Raw genomic sequence first — 21,773 nt, 5'->3', positions numbered from 1 at the left:
GCCACCAGCAGAGATTGTTCGTGACTTCTGGCTAGAGCTGATCCATACTCTGTGGGCCTTTCTACACCATAGTCCAGGGGGTGCTCAGATGGCACTACTGTCCACTTGTGTGGCTCTTCCCTCCTCCCATCTCTTGATTTAGCCTCATTGTATATATGCTGTTTTTTCATTGGGAGAGTCTCCCCATCATGCTTGTTGTAGCCCTCTCTTGCAGAGGTGGATGTAGCCCTATGGGCAGTTTTCATTAACTAATAGAAGGATCTTTTTCTCGGAAAAAAAAAAAGAGCAGAAAGGAGAAGCTAACTCCTTAATAAAAAGAGCAAACTGATTGTCCCTCGGAAATTTTTGAGCTAACTTGAGTTGTTTTGCAGATATGCTGTAATCGCGAACGATTACTCTCTTTCAAGAAGGGGAGATGTAACAAACTGTTGACGTGTCAAAGCCTAAAGAATGGAGCCAACTTACAGATGCCGGCCGAGGGGCCTAAACCCTAAGAAGAACAAGTAACAGAAGAAGTCCTCCCAACTTATGGGGACCCCGTCCGATGGGGCCCCAAGTGACATAAAGGATTAAAATAAAGCAGGACCCAAAAACACGCAAAAACTGATGACGTGGCAGATTTTCGAAAATTGTGCTGGCATGATGGTGGCAGGTTGTACGGATTTCCGTAAATTACGCTGATAGCTTTTGGCATTGCTTTTTGGACCAGAAGCTTTGAGTTTTAAAGGCTTTTTACTGTAAGTGCTTTTTAGGCCAAGGGCCTTTAAATAAAAGGTTAGGGCTCATTCTCTGGCATGGTTCCTAAAGAAGGTGCAGAGTCTGGAGTACCGGCTTGTATTGTGTTGATGCAATATAAAGAAATACTGAAAGGGGCGCAAAGGTTTGGGGCCAATACTCTCTGGGGTGGAATTTCGCCACTTCGTGTCGCGTGTCGTCTCTCTCTTTCAGTTCAGTTGTGATTGAAGTGCTAAAAGTTTGTTTAGTCTGTTCTTTTCTATTGGCACGTGGTGCCCGCCTTGTGACAGAGACCAGACCCCTGGGAAATCAAAGCTCCGTAACTCGGCATCCAAGACTCAAATTGTTGACCTGAAAAGACCGACATGCTCCATAATTCGAGCTCTACACACCCATAACTCCCAACTGGCTTGGACCACCTGGCATCACCTGCCCTATCCGTCTGATATCTGCCAACATTTCAACTTCAAAGCATCGTATCTTGCACACCGTGGCTCCGTTTGACGAGCCGTTTGGACCTGCTGACTAAGCATCTGAAGATCTACATCCTTAAGCAAAAAACTGGCGCCCAAAATGTGGATTCAGTATAGCCCTGCCATGTCATGTGTTGTCAGTGCAATTTGCAGAAATCCGTATAGTGCCACATTAGCATGTCAACGCAAATTGTGGGGGTGTCCGTACATGCCTGTCACGTCATTAGTCGATCGCTAGTGAGTGTGGGCTGCATTATTTTATGGTCTTTGGGTCACTTGGGCCCATCGGACGGGGTCCCATAAGTTGGTAACACTCTATTTTAAGTTGTTGGCCCCACTCGATGAGGATTGGTAAGTTGGGGGAGAACTCTTGCTTCTTCTATTGCCTCTAGGGTTTAGGCCCTTGACCAGGATCTGCAGGTTGGTTGGTTGGGGTTAGACTCGGGAAGCCCTAACTCGTTGGGTCTTTAGTGGCTGACATGTCAGCAGTTTGTGACAACTCGAACAAATTCTAGCAAGCTTAAACAAGCGGTAAGTTCAAATAGAGGCTCAATTTATTCAAAATGAAGTATTCACCAAAAAAATATGAGTTCATCTTGCGTTAGTTAACCTCAATAGACAATTGGTTTGTGGCCTTCAGTTTTTCTACAGTTTTCCATGTGGCTAGCAATCATAATACCATGATTAGGTTTTGTTGTTTTTTACTAAGTTTCTTGTTTTCGTGGACCGCCTATGGACACGTTAGATGAATTGCCTGACCATAACCACCATTCGACGACACCCCCTTGTTGGGAAACGTGGAGTACGTAGAGGTGCACTTGGAAGACCAAGCGTCCTATAAGTTATTCCACCTGGCCTTTACCCCCCATGGTGGCCTTGCACATGCTAACCTCATGCGCTAACCAATGGCACTTTGCCAATGGAGGTTGTTGTCTCATAAATGAGGCCTTGACCTTGTTTTATTCCCAATTCCCGCCCAGACAGCCTTGACCTCGTTTTATTCCCAATTCCGGGCCCATACACTGAACAGACGGGTGTTCTAGAGTAGGTCTCCTCTCCTATGACGTGGACATAACATAGAGGATGGTAGTGTGGAGGCCTTGTTCTCCTCTTATTCCTCGAGACACTGGACACCCATAGTCCGGTGTCCTAGACTAGGTCCCCTCTCCTATCATCTGTGACGTGGGCATAACACAAAAGATGGCGGTGACTGGTTGACTGGACCTATGTCTTCGCTATCTTGTTTTTGGCTTTGTGGTCCGCGATTGTCCTACTCAATTTTGCTTAGACAACATGGCTTCTAGTAGGCACTTGGGCAGTGCGTGCTAATCATGTTCTTGCTCATCACATTTTCTTGAGTCTTTTAAGGCACCACTTTTCGATTTTTTCTCTTATTTTTTGGAGAGCATTATGCCTGTTTTGCTAAGTAGAATTGCATCATGGTTTTGTGATGAATTAAAGATTTGATGGCATATTGTTGTTTGTTCATTCTAAGTTGATTATGTCACCTCTCTTCCTCTCTCCTTCTCGGTATTGTTCCTTGTCCCTTTGTTTCCTCTCTCTTCTCCATTGTCTGCACTTGGTACTTAAGGGTGGATTTTTGATGAATTGAACGAAATTACACCACTCATAGAAAGATCTGAGATGCCATCACTCCTTCACTGAAGAAAGGACGAAAAAGATACTACTGTTGATAATTTCATGACGATGCTTTCTCATGGGTGATTGTCAAATGTTTTGTAGAGAGCTCATTCTTTTGAAGAGCTTTTGTAGCTAGTCTACTTTTCTTTTTGTGCATTCGCTATGGAACAGATGAGTGCAACGTACTAAAGCGATCTATGTATAGTCTCTCTCTCTCTCTCTCTCTCTCTCTCTCTCTCCCCCCCCCCCCCCCCCCCCCCCCCCCCCTAGACTGTGCACACTGTTGGTGCTTCAAGTAATATGCAGGCAGGTGCTTCTCTCTGTTTATAATAGTAGAAACTTGCGTGCAGTTGTAGTTCACTGGAACCATATTAGCTCAAACCTTTGAGTAGTTCACCTTTTTCTTGAGAATCACAGTTCTATATTAGCTTCTTGATGTGATTGAACTCCTCATTTCTGTATCTTTCGTTCACTCTATTTAAGGCGAAATGCACGAATGAAACTGGAGTGCTTTCTGTTGTGACAAGCTGCCTAAACAACTTTTGAGACCAAACATAACTTGTTACGTGGATTTATAGAAAGGTTGCTTTTGGAAAGTCTTCATAGAAAGAAGCAGCCTCTCTTTGGCTTTAGTTGCAGATGAGGATTTCAAAAGTGCACTCTCTTTTTTGGGCCATGGCAAACAACATGTGACTCCAAAATAATGTTGTTGCTGATGTGACATTTTCAAGTCTCCAAAATTTATGCAGGTTTTCTTATTGAGATATAAGTAGCTCAAGAAGCAAGTCAACCGAGCCTTACTGAGGCCTTGGTTTTTGCCTATAAAATTGCATTCATGACTAAAAAGTAGCTTCTTTGACTACCATTGCATGCAAGTATATTGTTGATTGCTTTCTTATTCAGACAATTTACTTGCTCATTGTATTTTTCCAACAGGTGTCTGTGATTCGTGAAGGATTGGCAGAGCTTTACGTGAATGAGGAAGAGTGGTCGAAAGCTGCACAAATGCTTAGTGGCATTGATTTAGAATCTGGAATCAGGTTAGTTTAGACATTACTGTAAGCTTCTTGCTTAAATATAAGGACCACATCTAGACTATTATTCACTTCCTATGTATATCACCGCAAAGTTCTGCATGTGTCAAATTCAATGTTTAGCTCTTGCTAAATTCAACCAAGATCCACCAGTCACAAGTTTTTTTAGAGAAGCATTGATACTGTTTCGTTCGTTCCACAAGTTGAAATTGATCTCCATTCATATTGCTGTATTAGGAACACGAAACAAAATTTGTGTTAAGGAACATGAAGTAAATTGTGTGCGCCCTTGCAGGATGTTGGATGACACGTATAAGCTTTCCAAATGTGTGAAAATTGCGCTTTTGTACCTTGAAGTAAGGGTTTTGCTCCTAAGACGCTTTCCATTTATGAATGGTTATCTTGTTGTCAATGAAGAATTTTCGTGTTTGAAGCTATTTGGCCCTTCAGTTAAACTAGCATTTGTACATCGTTTCCTTTGTTACTCGAGAGAAATGGGAGTTGAATTGACGTTTTGCCCTAGACCAAATTTACATGCTCGTGTTGTGGGATGCCTACCGAAGTGTAACACATGTAAAAACCATTTATGCAAGAGGGTTCCAAAACTTGGAAATATTATCTAATGGACTTGTCCGGACATGTAGGTCCCGTCAACAAGCTCACAAAATTGGCGGAATTAAATCACTTTGACTCTGTGTAGTATGGACAAACTTTGGCTCCGAAGACATAGTAGTAGCATGCCCACATGGAAAATAGAGACACTTGCACGTGACAGTTGGCTAGATCCATGAAAATAAAAAGGACTAACAATTATTGAGCAATGATATCATCATTATGCGTGCCTTATTGACAAAGAGTCGATCATTAAGGAATGCTAGCCTTTATTATGGTTGAGTATGTCTTTCACCTCCGAAGGGTGATCGAAACTCAATTCGTTTGTTTTATGGAGTACGTTCAAAGCTTGAATGACTTCTATGCAAACTTGCACCTACTCTTGGGCACGGGCGACGCGAGTAGGGATGTCATAGCTATTGTCCAAACTATGCATGAGAAAGGTGATAATCTTATTCTTCCTATTTCAAGCAACGAAGTTGTGGTTACATAGTGTCAATTTGGATCATACACAAAATAAGTTGAAGCAGCTTACGTGACTAAAACTTGAAACAAGTACTCAACTTTAAACTAACAAGGATAAGACATCTCAAAGACTTAATCCTAGATCTCACACTCCCCACAACTTCTAAAGGAACAAATTCTTTAGACCTAATCTAAGCTAAATACTAGAAATGAATACTCCTTTTCTAAAAACATTTTTAAGTGAATAATGGTATAATGGTTGGTTTTATCTAGTTTTGTTTACTATTAAATGAAGTGATTTAGTTTTGTTTTTCTTGTTTTCTTGTGTTCCTTGCTTTTGTAGTTTTGTGAGTGTTTTATCCCCTCTTATAACTTGCGAGTTCAGACTATTCTAAACTTATGAAGGTATATTTCATTTGATTTTAGCTCATAACGTGCTCGAAATGAGCTTTCAATAGATTTCCATATTGGGTGGCTATGTAAACTATGCTTAATTCAAATATGAAAATTACATTTATTTTTATGAATAGGGGTAGGTATTGCTCTTTGCACTTAAGGATATTGGCACATAAGGACAGGAAGGTTAAAGGAAAGGTTGCAAGATGCTACTTGGTGAAGTTAAAGAACTATCCATCATTGGATGCTTGGTTGATTCACCTCAACTATTGCAACTATATCTTGAAGCCTTTCAAATGAAATCCACAATGACTTGATGTAGCTCTATGGCGCAATGTGAGATCATGGTTCATGATGCTCAAAAGAGCAATTAAGCAATTGTATTTACTCTTCCATACAGAATTTGGCTAGAGAAGTTTGTGCTTGAGAGAGCACCAGAAGACTTCTATGCTTAATATATGTGTGGTAGCCAAGTTGGTGGGAATGTTTAATTGTCCAACGCTACATTTCCGGAAGCATGTGTATCTTGGATTCCCATCATAGAATATATGTGTTATCAGGAGATAACAACATGTATTATTGGCATGCAAGCGAGGTCGCTTGCAATATTTCAAGGGTGGGGTGTGTCACCAGGAGGTGTATTTTGCCTGTTGCCTTCTTTAAATATGTAGTACATATTTTTATTTTTACTTGTTTCCCTCGAAATCTTTGAAAAGGTGCAAGTGGACATTGCATGGCTAGTGTGAAACGGCTGCGGGCTGAACGGGTTTCTCACATCGGGAGTCTAGGTCGGTGGGACTGGTCGCGGGCCAATTAGCAGTGAATTTTGATGAATATGGAAGCTTGTGTGCGCCAGATGGAATTTGGGCCACTTGGCAAGTCACTTATAACTTTATAAGTCAGTGGGAACTCAAAAGGGGCAAATTGGACACATGGCGGCTACTAAGTGAACTTACAGTGTGTGTGTGTGTGAGTAGTGTGTGCAGGTCTACAGCTTTAATGGAAAGCTCGCCTTCTCCTCTGTCTCATGTAGCGCGATGATTTGCTCTCGTGCATCTCTCTCTCCCCTTTGGCACATATAGTAATGCTCCACTAGTTGGGCTACTTAGATGAATATGTACAGTTCTTGGGGTTTATAACTTTATGTGCGTTTGCCAAGGCACGAGTCTTCTGAACAGAAACCGGATTAGCTAATTGCTAATCCCCTACTGGTACGCACAGTTCCATCGCGGAAGATTGCGAGTTTGGAGAGTTTTCTCGCGTGAAAACTCCTCCAATTCATAGGGAAACTGTCCCATTGCGTGCGGGAGCCCTTGGGACACGCGTAGGCGTGTTCGCTCCTCTAAAAAATATCCGAAACAGGGAATTACAGGCTGCTGTGTTTTTCTGCAGGTTTAGGATTTCGCACCTAAACTGCAAGGGAACATCAGGGGAGCCTCGTGAGAGCCTTGGGATGTGTGTATAGGCTTCTGGGCACCCGGCAGTGAAAAACAGAGAATTACAGCACGCTGAATTTCTGTGACAGCTCACTAGAAAGCTTCCAAGATAGCGAGGGAATCCGTCTTGGACATGTTCTTTTGACCTACAGGGGTTTTCGCGCCGTTATGTTGCTGAAATCAGGTCAGAAACCTGCGTTTTCAGTCGTCGCCAGGTTTGGACAGCTTTGTGAAAGCGTGTACTAAGTGTTTCGGATCGTCTATTCTAAATTGAATAAAGAAATTCCGGAAGGGGCGCCAATCTTTGGGGCCTACAAGGTGTCGATCTTGTGTGCGCAATGACATTCTAGTCGCTGGACAAAGTGTTGAGTCTCTCTCGTTTCCATTAGTACTCTCTGTGTAATTAACAGGTTGTAGTTTTTGTACCGTCCTTTATTGTGTATTACAGGCCGGTTATGGAAACCTAGATTTCGCCCAGTCTCTGACAGCTCTACAGAGGAGTCATCTTTTGATAGTTCGGACTTCGATGACCATAGGTTTTATGCAAAGAAGAAGCATTTTTACAGAGCAAACCAATATGACTTCCTCAAAGACTAAAGCAAGAAAGAAAAAGAATTCAAAGAAGGTGGATAATCGATAAAATTTGAATCCTTTTCTGGGTTTCGAGATGCTTCGAGGGCTTTGGCCTTCATTTAGCAGTTTGACATAGCCTTCTTTGAAGGACATTACTCAGAGCACTCCAGGATTAGGAGGGTTGCATCTTTTCTTAAAGGAAATGCTCGAACATGGTGGTCCACTCTTCTTCTGAGGAAAGAAACTCCAGTCAAGTGGCTGAAATTCAAAAGGCTCTTTATTTCTTCTTGGCTGACCGCGAGTACGAACAGGATATACAAACCGCTTGGAACCATCTTCGGATGACCAAGGGAGATTCTTTGGACGCTTATTGCGAGAGATTTTGGGACTGTTTTCTTCCAACCTCTTCATTTAAGGTCTCGTTTAAGGAACAGATTGAGCGGCTTTGCTGCGGAGTCCCTAAGAGATCCCAGACTACTGCCTTGAACAAAAGTCAAATTCTGTTCAAGAATTAATGGGTCATGTGAAACAAGGTTACTCGATACATTTGGGAAACCCGACTTACCCCACTGATGAGATTTTGACTCAGAGAACCCGAGAGACCTCCAACAATGAAAGTCTTGCTGTGCCTTTTTGGTGCACTTTGCGGAGATGTGCCCATGTTCCCCACAACCAAAACACTTCCCCTCTCTGATATAATTGGCCCTCACTCGAAGAGTGAGCCGGGGCCGTGTATCCTTATGTTTCTTTTCTTGGGAACTCTTTTTCTTTCTAATAGACTGAAGACAAACCAGAGAGTTCTAGAGCAGCAGAGGAACGTGGCAGAAAAGGCAAGATGAAAGCGGGGCTGGTATCAGATTGCATGGATAGTGACCCAAGCCTAATTGATGAAAGTACAGAACTTTGCCGAGCTTGGGGAAAAGTGAAAGATCAAGAAGCCCTGATTTTCTTCAATGGAGGAGCCAAGGCCAACTTCATTTCACTTGAATTGGCGGCGCGGCTCGAGCTTACACCCGACATGATGGGACCATCAACAGAGGCAGTTCTAGCGGCACTCGGACGGGACATAGCCATTACACCTGTCATTGGAAAACTTTGATTGCATTGTTAGGGATATTTAAAGCATGAGGACTTCTACATAATGCCCTTGGAAGGTTGTGACATCCTCCTAGGAGTCCCTTCAACCTTGGTACCATAAGAATAACTCCGTGGTCGATTATCGGACAAAGAAAGCAACTTTAACGAATGAAAAGGGCCGAAAAATTGTACTTGATGTAAAATTGAAGGGCGAGTCCGTCCCTATTGTATCGGCTTCGGCCATTTCCAAATTAATGAAATCCAGTCTCTTTGTTTACTACATCTACTTGAAATAATGAACACAGAACGAACATGTCTGAACTTGATAGAGAACGCAAAGATTTTCTTCACACTCATGCCGATTGCTTCTCTGAGGGCCTGCCAGGCAAGTTGCCTCCATCTCGTCCCGAGAATAACACCATTGATTTGATCGTGGAAGCACATCACCAAACCGGCCACCTTACCGTGTTAGCCGAGCCCATAATGAAGAGATCGTGAACCAAGTGAAAGACCTTTTGGAAAAGAGTCTTATCCACCCAAGTACATCACCCTACTGCTCTCCGGTGTTGTTGGTATTAAAGAAAGACGGATCTTGGAGAATGTGCATTGATTACAGAGCTCTCAATAAAATCACCATCAAGAACAGATTTCCGATTCCACGGATCGATGATATTTTTGACCGACTTCAGGGTTTCTCTTGTTTCAGCAGTTGATTTGAAAAGCGGATATTATCAGATCCGAATTGCGTTAGGGGATGTCTATAAGACAACCTTTCGGATGAACTTCGGTTTGTATGAATTTTTGGTGATGCCTTTTGGCCTTATCAATGCTCCATCGACTTTCAACGACCCACAGAGGTGACCGCCTTTTAGGCATTGAAAGAGAAATTGACTATTGGACCCATAGTTTTTCCATAGTCAACCACACGTCAGACGCACACGGATACGGGAGTACGGAATAAGTATGGATCAGACTACTCGGAAATTCCACACGTCAGGCCTACTACATAGGATGCTTAGAAGTCTACATACTACACCAGCACGTTTAAAACTTTTTACACAAACACAAAACCATAGAAAGTTCAGAAATTAGAACTTAAGAGACTAGCTTGTGGGCACGGGAGAAGGTGAAGGTGAGGAAGAGAGGGCGAGAGGATGGGCTGGCCCCTGATTCGCAGCTCGCAGCTCACTGATGTGCTGCAATGCCTTCATAACAGAGTGAGTAGCCCAACTCGCGCGGCCAGAAAACTACAGTCGAAAATTTTTTGCCCCAAATTTTTGGCCGAGTACGGAATCACTTTCCATACGTTTATGTACTCGGATGAGTACGGAAGTTCGGCTGGGCAACCACACGAGTACGAAAAAAACTATGACTGGACCAGTATTGACTTTGCCGGATCTGCAAAAAGTCATTTGAAGTATATTGTGATGCTTATGGTCGTAGTCTGGGAGCGGTCTTAATGCAAGAAGGCCATGTGATTGCGTATGAAAGCCGATTTTTTTCAAGGCCAGAATTGACAGCACAGATTTATGAAAAAGAGCTTTTGGCAGTGATCCATGCTCTTACTCAGCGGCGACATTACCTGCTTGGAGCCGATTTCACCTGCTTGGAGCCGATTTCACGGTCTTCATTGATCATCAGAGTTTACGCTACTTCTTGTCACAGAAGCAGCTTTCGGAAAAGCAGATGCGGTCGGCTAACATCTTGCACAGTTTCACTTCCAGATTGTCCATGTTCAGGGACAAAAAAACTTGGTGGCAGATGCTTTGTCTCGGAAGCCGTTAGTCTTGGCTATTTCCGCGATTTATCATAGAAGCTTTGAGGACATGGTTGATCAGTACGCCCCACAGATCCGGATTTTTTCGAATGTATTCACTCGAATACAAAATGGGGAGGTAGTAGCGGGATATTCCATTCGGGATGGCTACTTGATGAAGAAAACGATGTTGTGCATTACACAGCCGTTGAGGGAAAAGGTTCTAACTGAATGCCATTGTCCACCTTTTACGGGTCACTGCGGCATTGACCACCTTGAAAGGTGTGGAGCGTTACTTCTTTTGGCCGAGACTCAAGAAAGATGTGGACGACTTTGTACGCAGTTGTATAGTATGCCAGAAGGTCAAGGTTTGATAGGCATAAGGCATAGGGATTGTTACAGCCTTTACCCATTCCCGCCCGTCCCTAGGAAAGTATTGCTATGGATTTCATTTTTGATCTCCCGAAGACACAGAGTGGCATGATGGCATTTGGACTGTCATCGACAGATTTAGCAAGCAAGCTCACTTCATTCCAGTGAAGAAAACAGTCAAGCTGGATCATTTAGCGAGACTGTTTATTGCACAGATTTTCAGACTACATGGCATGCTTGAGACAATAGTCTCTGATAGAGATCCCCTATTCACGAGTTTGTTTTGGAAGGCTATTTGAGACAACATTGGCACATGATCGTAGTTCTCGTCATCTTTCCACCCGCAGACAGATGGGCAATCTGAGATTGCAAATTCAGTTGTAGTGGATTTATTGAAGTCTTACATTTCTGATCAGAAGACTCAATGGGAAAAATATTTGCCTTTGGTGGAATTTGCCTACAAGAACATGATCCACTCTTCGACAGGGAAGGTGCCATTTGAGATTATTGAAGGTGCTCCGAAGGTTCCACCGTTCCTTAGCACGAAAGATAATTTTTTTGAAGCTGACCACTACACGAGGGACTTGGACACTGCATTTGCCAAGGTCCGAGAGGCTTTAGGGAAATCTTAGGAATGACACAAGAAGGCAGCAAATCGACACCGTCGCGATTTGAAACTAAAGGAAGACGATTGGGTGCTCTTACGTTTTGAGAAGGGATGCCTAAGAAAGAAAAAGTGAAAGGAGCGGCTTTTTCCAAAGCTTAGCATGAGGTATTATGGCCCTTTAAAAGATAAATGACGTCTCCTTTAGACTGAAGCTGCCCGATACTTGGAAGATTCACAATGCCTTTCATGTGAGTCTATTGATGCCTTTTAAAGGCGATGTGCCCAATGACGGGGAGCTTGATGAGCAACCTGAAGTGGAGGAAAGCAAGGAGATACTTGTTCCAGAACAGATATTGGCACACAAGGACATAAAGATAAAAGGAACAATGATTAGACGGTTCTTGGTTAAGTTCAAGAACTATCCTGCATTGGATGCGAAGTGGATGGAGGAGCAGAACCTAGCAGATACTCCTCAGATTTTGGAACTTTACCTTGAAGCATTCGGTTTAGCATATTCTACTCCGATAGAACCCCGACTTTAGCGAGGGTGCAACGGGTTTGTCCCCATTGGGTTTTAGGGATACTAAAGGGCTGAGTAGTATTCTGTTGTACGACTTTTTAACTAGAATTCCCGAAAATGAAAATGATTGATTTGTACTTGACTTGTTTGAGTGTAGGAACTGAAAGACGAAATGACTGCAGCATTTCGGTCTCGTAAATCTCTATAGACATGATTGCAATAAGGATTAGTTGATCATGCATCCTTGAGGTCCCGAATAGATCTAGATGCGATTACTAAATACGTTGCCGATTGGTCATGGTTTGAGATTTGGAATGAATTTGTTTGTGATTTGTCATGTGATGTCTGGTGATGTGACTGTCGTCTTGTACAAGCTAGATGTGTTGTTTGTAGTGCGTCGGTATTAACAGTTAGTGTCTACTATGACAGTTTTATGGCCTCTGTCTGTCTTGCAGGCGTAATCGAGGGCGATTATAATTCTTTCAAGAGGGGGGTATGTCACAAATTGTTGATGTGGTAGGCCTCGGACATAAGCACTCACACACACCCTGCGGCAGAAATGCCACGTGGCAGCAGTACAGGCCCCCAAAAACGTGCCGATAGGCTGACGTGGCAGTGCCGTTGTAACAGACTTGGACACTCCAAGTCGAGAATCTACCATGACACCACAAATAATCACTTCAAACAGTTCATCGTTCACAATTGATTCGACACTGGCCCGGTGGAGTTCCGTGCCTAGAGATATTGGCCCCAAAGACTGGCGTCCCTTTTGGTATTTCTTTTTGTATTAATCTGTGTTCAAAGTACAAGAGTGCAGGCAAGCGCTCACACTCAGACTCTACGTCCAGATGCTTTGAGTTGTGAGAGGCCAACCCACGTATTTAAAGGTTACAAAGGGATGCTAAAAGCAGAGCCCAAAAGCTGAAAATCAAAAGCCCAAATAAGCAAAGGCTCTTCTTCTCTCTTGCTTGTAAAAATAAAGCAAGTTCCAAAAAGCTGTCCATAAATAGCTTTTAAAAAGAAAGCAAAAGAGCTCTCTCTCTCTCTCTCTCTCTCTCTCTTTCTCTCGATATGCGTAGCCAAAAAGCATGCCAAAAAGAAAAACTGCCGCAGCTTTAGCCTCCGCAAATTCCGCCGCAAAACGCGGGCGTCCGTACAACTGCCACGTGTCATGCCGTACAGCCAGCCACATCAGCAATTTCAGCATCTCTGCATGTTCCTAGCTTTGTGCAAGGTGTGTGTACACATGGGCAGCCACGTCATCACATTTTGTGACATACCCCCCCTCTTGAAAGCATTGTAATCGGCCTCGATGACACTTGCAAAACAGACAGAAGCCATAAACTGCCTTAGTAGACACTGACTATTAGTACTGACGTACTAGGAACACACATCTAGCACATGTACCAATCGACAATCACATCACAGGACATCACTAGACATCACATTACATCACATGACAAATCATATTCAACATTCATTCGGATCTTAGACCATGATTTATCGGCAATGCAGTTAGCAATCGTATCTAGATCCACTCAAGAACCTCATAGATGCCCGATTGACTAACCCCTACTGCAACCATATCTATTCGAGATCATTCAAACCAAAATGCTGCAGTCATTTCGTCTATCGGTTCTTGCACTTAAACAAGTCAAGAACAAGTTAGTATTATGTTCAAGAATTCCAGTTCATAAAGTCATATAGCAGAATACCGTCAGCTCTCAGTATCCCTGAAGCTCAAAGAGACATCAGTGACTCTAATATAAAAAATCGAGGCATCTGTTGACAAAGGAGCGGAGTAACTCTCCTCTTGTGCATACCCACTGCACCAGATCTCCGGCCAAGCTGAGTTCGGGGTTCCATTTTGGAATAGACTATGCTAAACCAAAAGCTTCAAGGTAAAGTTTCACAATCTGAGGAGTATCTGCTAGGTCCTCCTCCTCCATCCACTTCGCATCCAATGCAGGATAGTTCTTGAATTTAACCAAGATCACTCTACCCTTATTCTTTCTGTCCTTATGTGCCAAAATTTGTTCAGGAACAAGGATCTCCTCGTTTTCTTCCACTTTGGGTTGCTCATCAGGCTCCCCATCTTTGGGCACATCGCCTTTAAAAGGTTTCAGGAGACTCACATGAAATGCATTGTGAATCCTCCAAGTGTTAGCCAGTTTCAGTCGGAAGGAGACATCATTGATCTTTTAGGAGATCTGGGAAGGTCCGTAGTATTGCATACTAAGCTTTGGAAAAAAAGCCTCTCCTTTCCCTTCTTCTTTCGCAGGCGTGCCTTCTCAAAACGTAAGAGCACCCAATCATCCTCCTTCAATTTCAAATCGCAACAATGGCGATCTGCTGCGTTTTTTCTGTCTTTCCTGAAATTTTTGCAAAGCCTTCCAGACCAAGTCCCTCGTGAGCTGGTCGGCTTCAAAGAAAAAAAATTCTTATTTTTTGCGCTAAGGAAGGGTGAAACCTTCGTAGCAAATTCAAGAATCTCAAATGGCACCTTCCCTATCAAAGAGTTAATCGTGTTTCTATAGGCATATTCCACCAAAGATAAAAACCTTTCCCAAGTAGTCTTCTGATCCAATCAAGAAGACTTCAACAAATCCAGTACCACTGAATTAGCAATCTCTGATTGCCCGTCAGTCTACGGGTGGAACGATGACGAGAACTGCAACCGCGTGCCTATTTCTCCCAAATAGCCGTCTGAAACAAACTCGTGAACCCGGGGTCCTTGTCGGAGACAATCGTCTCAGGCATGCCATGTAATCTAAAGACCTGGGCAATAAACAATCGTGCCCACGTTGTGTTCTCAAGAGATGAAATCCATTGCAATACTTTCCCAGGGGCGGGTGGGTATGGGCAAAGGCTGTAACAATCCTTGTGCTTTATGCCTGTCAAACTTTACCTTCTGGCATACCAAGCAACTGCGCACAAACTCGTCCACATCCTTCCTGAGTCTTGGCCAAAAGAAGTATCTCTCTACCCCTTTCATGGTGGTAGCAATGCCGCGATGACCCGTAAAAGGCGGACAATGGCATTCGGTCATAACCTTTTCCCTCAACAGCTGTGTAACGCACAACATGGTTTTCCTCATCAATTAGCCATTCCGAATAGAATATCCCACTACTGTCTCCCCATCTCGTATCCATGTGAAAACGTCTGCAAAATCCGTATCTGTGGCATACTGGTCGACCATATCCTCGAAGCTCCTATGATGTATCACGGAAATAGCCAGAACCAACTGCTTCTGAGACGAAGCATCTGCCACCGAGTTCTTCTGTCCCTGCACATGGACAATCTGGAAGTAAAACTGTGACAAGATGTTCGCCTACCGCATCTGCTTTTCCGATAGCTTCTTCTGTGACAAGAAGTAGCGTAAACTCTGATGGTCTGTAAAGACAGTAAATTCCGCTCCGAGTAGGTAGTGCCGCCACTGAGTAAGAGCATGGATAACCGCCAAAAGCTCTTTCGCATAAATCTGTGTTGTCAATTCCAGCCTTGAGAACAATCTCCTCACATAAGCAATGACATGGCCTTCTTGCATTAAGACCGCACCCAGACTACGACCACAAGCATCACAATATACTTCAAATGACTTCTGCAAGTCCGGCAAAGTCAAAACTGGTCGTGAAGTCAATTTCTCTTTGAAAGTCTGAAAGGCAGTCACCTCTGTGGGTCCCCACAAGAAAGGGACTCCTTTCTGTGTCAAGATATGCAAAGGGGAAGCAACCTCTGCAAACTTTCGAATGAACCGCCTGTAGTACGAACACAATCCCAAGAAGCTTCTAACTTCATGGACATTCTTCAAATCAGGCCAATCACGGATAGTCTCTATCTTGGCCGGATCCATCTGCACTCCTGCTGTTGACACAATGTGTCCCAAAAAGTGTACCTTTGGTAAGAAAAATTCACTTTTCTTCGCATTAATCACTAACATGTGATCTCGTAATGCCTGAAAGACCTGAAGCAGATGTGCTTTATGTTCTGCCTCATCCTTGGAGAAAACAATGATATCATCAAAGAAAGTGCCAACAAATAGCCTGTACTCTTGAAAAATGTTGTCCATCATTCGGTTAAATGTCGTAGGAGCATTGGTTAAGCCAAAAGGCATCACCAAAAACTCAAATAGTCCAAATGTCATCCGAAAGGCTGTCTTGTAGACGTCTCCTGGCGGATTCGGATCTGATGATATCCACTCTTCAAATTGATCCTGGTAAAGCATGAGGATCCCTATAATCTGTCGGGTATATCATCGATCCTAGGAATCGGAAATCTGTTCTTGATGGTGATTTTGTTGAGAGCTCTATAATCGATGCACATTCTCCAAGATCTGTCTTTCTTTAAAACCAATAACACTAGAAAACAATACAATGAAGTACTAGGTTGGACAAGACCCTTTTCCAAGAGGTCTTTCACTTGGGTTCATAATCTCTTCGTTTTGGGCTCGGCTCACACTGTAAGGTGGCCGGTTCGGTGGTGTGCTTCCATGTATCAGATCAATGGTATGATCTTCAGGACGAGCGGGCGGTAACTTGCTTGGCAGGGCTTTTGAGAAGCAATCGGCATAAGCGTGGAGAAAATCTTGGCGTTCTTTTGTTCAGGTCAAGACATATTCAACCTTCATCCATCGTTCAGTTCTCCCCCAAAAAAGTGAGTAAAGAGTACAATCTCTGAGCCCTTCATTTGTCAACTCGGCCCGATAGTCAACCACAGCGTTGTTTTTGTAAAGGGATTTCGAGTAGAACGTCACAACCTTCCAAGGAAATTACGTAGAACTCCTTGTGCCCTAAACACCCCTATCATTGCAAACGAAGTTTGCCAATGCTCGGTGTAATGGCAACATCTCGTCCGGGTGCCACTCGAACTACCTCCGCCTGTGGCCTCAGCCTATCGGGCGTAATTCCAAATCGAGCCGCCAATTCCAAGTGAAAAGAAGTTGGCCTTGGCTTCTTCATCAAACAAAAGAGGGCTTCCCGATCCTTCACTTTGCCCCAAAAGCGGCAAAGTTTGTACTTTCATTCATTTGATTCGGTTCAGGCCCCACGCAATGTGGTACTAGTTTTGCTTTTAATCTGCCTTTTCTGCCACGTCCCTCAACTGCCTTGGAACTTTCTGGCCTTTCTTCATCCTGTTCATTCGGTGCCTTGTTAGGGCACTTCGCGGAGATATGCTCAGTTTCCCCGCATTCAAAGCACTTCCCCTCCTTTATGTAGAGAGCCCTCGCTTGAGGAGTGAGCTTGGGTTGTGCATCCTTGTCTTTCTGTTCTGGGTTGCTCTTTCTCTTTCTACTTTCATTTTTCGAAGTCTGTTCGGCTCTTTGTGTCATGATCTCATCTGTGGGGTAGGTCAGACTGCTAGAGTGAATGGCAAAACCCCGTTTCGCATGACTCATCAACTCCTGAATGGAAGTTGACTTTTGTTCTAAGCAGTAATCTCGGATCTCTGTAGGTAGACCCAAGGTAAACTGCTCAATCTGTTCCTTGAACGAGATCCTCTTAAATGAAGAGGCGGGTAGAAAAGAGCTCCAGAATCTCTCACAATAAGCGTCCAGTGTATCTTTCTTGGTCATCCGAAGATGGTTCCAAGCAGTTTGTATCTCGCGTTCATACTCTCGAGTCAGCCAAGAAGAAATAAAAAGCCTCTTGAATTTCAGCCATTTAACTGGCGCTGTCTTGTTTACTAGAAGCGAGGACCATTAAGTTCGAGCATTCCCCTTAAAGTAAGAGGCAGCTCTCCGAATCTTAGAGTGCTCTGAGTAACGCCCTCCAAAGAAAGCTATGTCAAACTATTGTATAAAAGACAAAGCCTTCGAAGCATCTCTATAACTAGAAAACGTGTCAAATTTAATTGACTGTCCACCTTCCTTAAACTCTCGGACTTTCTTGCTTTTGTCTTCCAGAAAGTCATACTGGTTGGCTTTATAAAAATTCTTCTTCTTTGCGTAAAAGATGTTTTCATCAGAGTCCGAACTATCTGAAGACGAGTCCTCTGTAGAACTGTCAACCACGGGGCGAGATTTAGACTTCTTTGCCTTTTTCTTGCCCTTCCTGAAGCTTTGCTTTTTGCTTCGCTTTTTGCTCTTCTTCGCTCGAGTCAAATAAGCTAGAAGAACTGTCAGAAGAAGAGAAGAAGAAGAACTGGGTACTCCTTCAAATCGAACACGCTTCTTCTGCTTTCTTTCCGATTCAAAAGTAGATTGACGACCCAAATAACCTGGGAAATCAGCGCCTTTCTTCTGCTTTTTAGCTTTGTTTTGCGCGTCAAAAAGCTGAGCAATTCGTGCATCAACCACCTCTTCTAATTCTTGCTGTGTGTACATCGTGGGCGTAAGAGGTCTGTGTACATCGTGGGCGTAGGAGGTTTCTTGAGAGCCGGTTTGAGGGGTGGCTCTGTGGTCTTCTTCCACTGCGAGTGCATCTCATCGAAAGAGGTCTCACTCATATATTTTGCAAATTTTGGGTCCTTCGCAAAATTGAGCATCATCTTTGTTGCGTCGCCGATCAATCGTCAACGCTCCATCTCTTCGAGCTCCGCCTGAGTAGGCCGAGGCGGGCCATACTCCTGAGTCCTCGTGTGAATCTTCGTTGTGATCTCTTCCCGCATCGTCGGATACACAGAAAGTCGACTGATCTTTCCTGAAGCCATAGGTGCCGCAAAAAAAAAAAAGGATCAGATTTTCCGTAGAAGAGAAATCGGTCGTGCTCTGATACCACTGTAACAGACTTGGACACTCCAAGTCCAGAATCTACCACGACACCACAAATAATCACTTCAAACAGTTCACAGTTCACAATTGATTTGACACTGGCCCGACGGAGTTCCGTGCCTAGAGATATTGGCCCCAAAGACTGGCGCCCCTTTCGGTATTTCTTTTGTATTAATCTGTGTTCAAAGTACAATAGTGCAGGCACATGCTTACACTCAGACTCTGCGTCCAGATGCTCTGAGTTGTGAGAGGCCAACCCGCGTATTTAAAGGTTACAAAGGGATGCTAAAAGCAGAGCCCAAAAGCTGAAAATCAAAAGCCCAAATAAAGCAAAGGCTCTTTCTCTCTCTTGCTTGTAAAAATAAAGCAAGTTCCAAAAAGCTGTCCATAAATAGCTTTTAAAAAGAAAGCAAAAGAGCTCTCTCTCTCTCTCTCTCTCTCTCTCTCTCTCTCTCCCTCTCCCGATATGTGTAGCCAAAAAGCATGCCAAAAAGCAAAACTGCCGCAGCTTTAAAGCCTTCGCAAATTTTGCCGCAAAACGCGGGTGTCCGTATAGTTGCCCGTGTCATGCCGTATACAGCCAGCCACGTCAGCAATTTCAGCATCTCTGCATTTTCCCAGCTTTGTGCAAGGTGTGTGTGTACTCATGGGCAGCCATGTCATCACATTTTGTGACAGCCGTACGGATCTTTGCAAATTCTGCTGACATGCTGACGTGGCAGCGTACTGAATTCCGTGATTTTTGCTGACAGGCGGTACGGAGGTTGTGTGGACTGATTTTGGCAGCTTTTGTTATAGTTGCTTTTGAGTTTGAGAAGCTTTTGAGTTTAAACGGATTTTGGGGCCGTGTCGTCTTTTGTGAACTGTTTTGAAGTGAATCTCTGCTGTGTCGCAGTAGAATTTTGACTCGAGGTGTCCAAGTTGGTTACAAATGAAGGGATGAAAACGCAGATCTTGACGATGCTGATGATGGACAACAATGGAACACTCAATGCCGGCAAGGGAATGGCCGAGCGGAGGCTCGATGGGCTATATAAGTACCGGACCGCTACGAGATGATTGCGAAGGTAGATCCAAGCCGTTTCTGGCAATGGAAAGGGGCTGCTGATTTGAAAACGCTGGTGCTGATCTGGCCATTCCCAACAAAACATTGAGGCTGACTTGAAAACTAGAAACGCTAGGCTGCCCTTCCTCTAGCGCTTGGTAATCTGCAACTTGCTTAAATGCTTGGTTGCCTGGTTCCCTTTAATAGGGCTGAAATTGGACTTATAAATTTGCCAAGGCTGTTTCAAAACGTACATATGGATCCGTTTCGTTTCGTACGGCCGTACTGTACGATCCGTACAAGTCAAATTTTTTATATTTTTGGGAGGATAAGGCCATCGAGTGATTTTATGAGGTTTTTCAAGCCATTCCGTACAATTTTGGGCACATAAACAGAGATGTCTTCAAATGTCTCTAAAAGCTAATGCATGTAATCGTATTTTTAATTGGAAATGTCCTAGAAAGTTTGGCAAATTGAGTTTTTTTTACAAGAACACGTTTTTTTACGTACATAATTTCTTTCCAGTACGGAACAACGTATAGCCCTTAGTGGCAAACAATAACCTTTGCTACCCCAACTCGGATGGTGTGAACCAAACTGCAAACCGGATGGATGCTTGTAGGGCGAATGGTTGGATATGCAAACGCGGATGTCCACAAGGTTACCGGCCACGCCTATGCGGGAAGATTGGCGAAAGCAATGACGAATGGGAGATGAAGATGGATATGTCCTTTGGAATGTCCACGAACCATGGCAAGTCCTCTGTATGACGTCTCATGAAAGCGCCAAGGAACTCCTCAAAGATAGAGGCTCCTCTTGGGGCTTCGACTAGATTGCCGTATGATGGAAGCTGAAGAATTCTCGTCTCTGCAACGGTTGTGGTTGCGAATGTAAGCTCATGATGCTTGCAAACTCCCGCGGTGTTTGCCTCGGATTGGAACCCTTTGGCTCCGGATTGATGGCTTAGGTTTAGGTAGGGCAAACCGTCCACCAGATCCAACAAAATATATCGTAAAAATGATTTATTAATAAGTTTGGCCAGGGGGTCAGTCTCTGGGAGAAACTGTTGCACAATTGCCTCCCGAGAATCTGATCGACGTGGGGAATGGCTCATTGGATTCCTTTAACCTAAAAGTACATGCATGTCATGCCAGATGCACACCGTAGGGTAACAACATCCGTCAAAACGTGCGCACAAACCATTTACGCAAGAGGGTTCCTTGGTTTTTCCGTTTTCGTTTTTGTCGTTTCCGTTTCCTGTTATGACTATGATTGCAACGTGGAATGCTTCTGCAATAGGGTGATCCCAGATGAGAATAATGTAGTAGAAATAAGGAGTTGGGCAATGGATTGCGTGTAGCTGGCCGAAAGCGCTCTTGCAGGTGGCGAGAGTGCGTGTGCAAGAGCTTTGGCATCCAAGGATGATCAAAGCACGTGGAAGTGCTCGTTTTGAGTTAGTAGAGCTGCATGCAACAATGGTGAAGCTCGGGAGATGCTACGATGGGTGGAGTAGGCTCTTTACGTTGAAGGATGGGCTTGTCACCTTGAATTAGCAATTGCCATCTTGTGGGTTTGACTTAGGGAAGTTTAAAATAGCCTCTTTAGTTAACGAAGATCATGGCTTAAGTGAGAATTCGACCAATTATGCTCCAAAAGTGGCTATGACCTTAAAGATTAATGCGAAATTAGGATCCCACTTGTGAGTCTAGGGTAGTGGCACAATGCCTTGAAGCAATGTGCATGCCCATTCACTAATCTCGTTTTAAGGGAATTTTCTTAAGTTGAATGCTAATGCAAAAGGGGTGTTTTTTAATTAAGTAGATAAGGAGGAGATCTACTCGATTTAGCATAGAAAATGATAAATGCCTAGGATGCTTATTAGGCTAAGAAATAAGGATTAGCCCTCTTGAGGCTCTGATAACAATGATGAGATTAGATTAGGGAGGATAGAGGTTAGTGGCATTCATGGGGTGTAAATTATAGCTATACTAACCACAACTCAATTAGACAAGGCAAGGACTTTGTGTGTGCGAAATGGAAATAACAATGCATTAGAAGAAAACTTGATACATGGGATGCTTATATAGCACAAAACAAGTTTGGGGAATGAGGTAAGCTGTGATGTCAACCTGCAAGTGGGAGGAGGCACCTAGGAGATGGATGCATATGTATGGCATGTAATGTGCTATGCTTCATGGATGGCATGTATGCCCTATGTCATGAGATAAGAGGGTAACCTCATGACTAGGTTTACCCTTACACTCATTCTTGTGAGGAAGAAGATTAACCCTGAAGTTCTCATCTTCGTTTCATCTGCAAACA

The 21,773-nt window shown here is 43.7% G+C and overlaps 1 protein-coding gene across 1 annotated transcript in view; it reads left to right on the top strand.

The window, feature by feature from the left end:
- COP8 (Proteasome component (PCI) domain protein) overlaps positions 1 to 21,773 on the top strand; it is a 60,009-nt gene that overhangs the window by 18,887 nt on the left and 19,349 nt on the right. The window contains exons 3-4 of the mRNA XM_086526765.1: positions 3,786 to 3,889; positions 4,179 to 4,239. Coding sequence (XP_086382891.1) covers positions 3,786 to 3,889; positions 4,179 to 4,239 — 165 coding nt within the window. The remainder of the gene's footprint in view (positions 1 to 3,785; positions 3,890 to 4,178; positions 4,240 to 21,773) is intronic.

Source organism: Adiantum capillus-veneris, chromosome 13 (assembly GCF_014529385.1).
Source record: "Adiantum capillus-veneris isolate H3 chromosome 13, ASM1452938v2, whole genome shotgun sequence".
NCBI lineage: Eukaryota > Viridiplantae > Streptophyta > Polypodiopsida > Polypodiales > Pteridaceae > Adiantum > Adiantum capillus-veneris.
The sequence above is the reverse complement of the archived record's forward strand: the minus strand, read 5'-3'. Positions and strand labels throughout refer to the sequence as shown.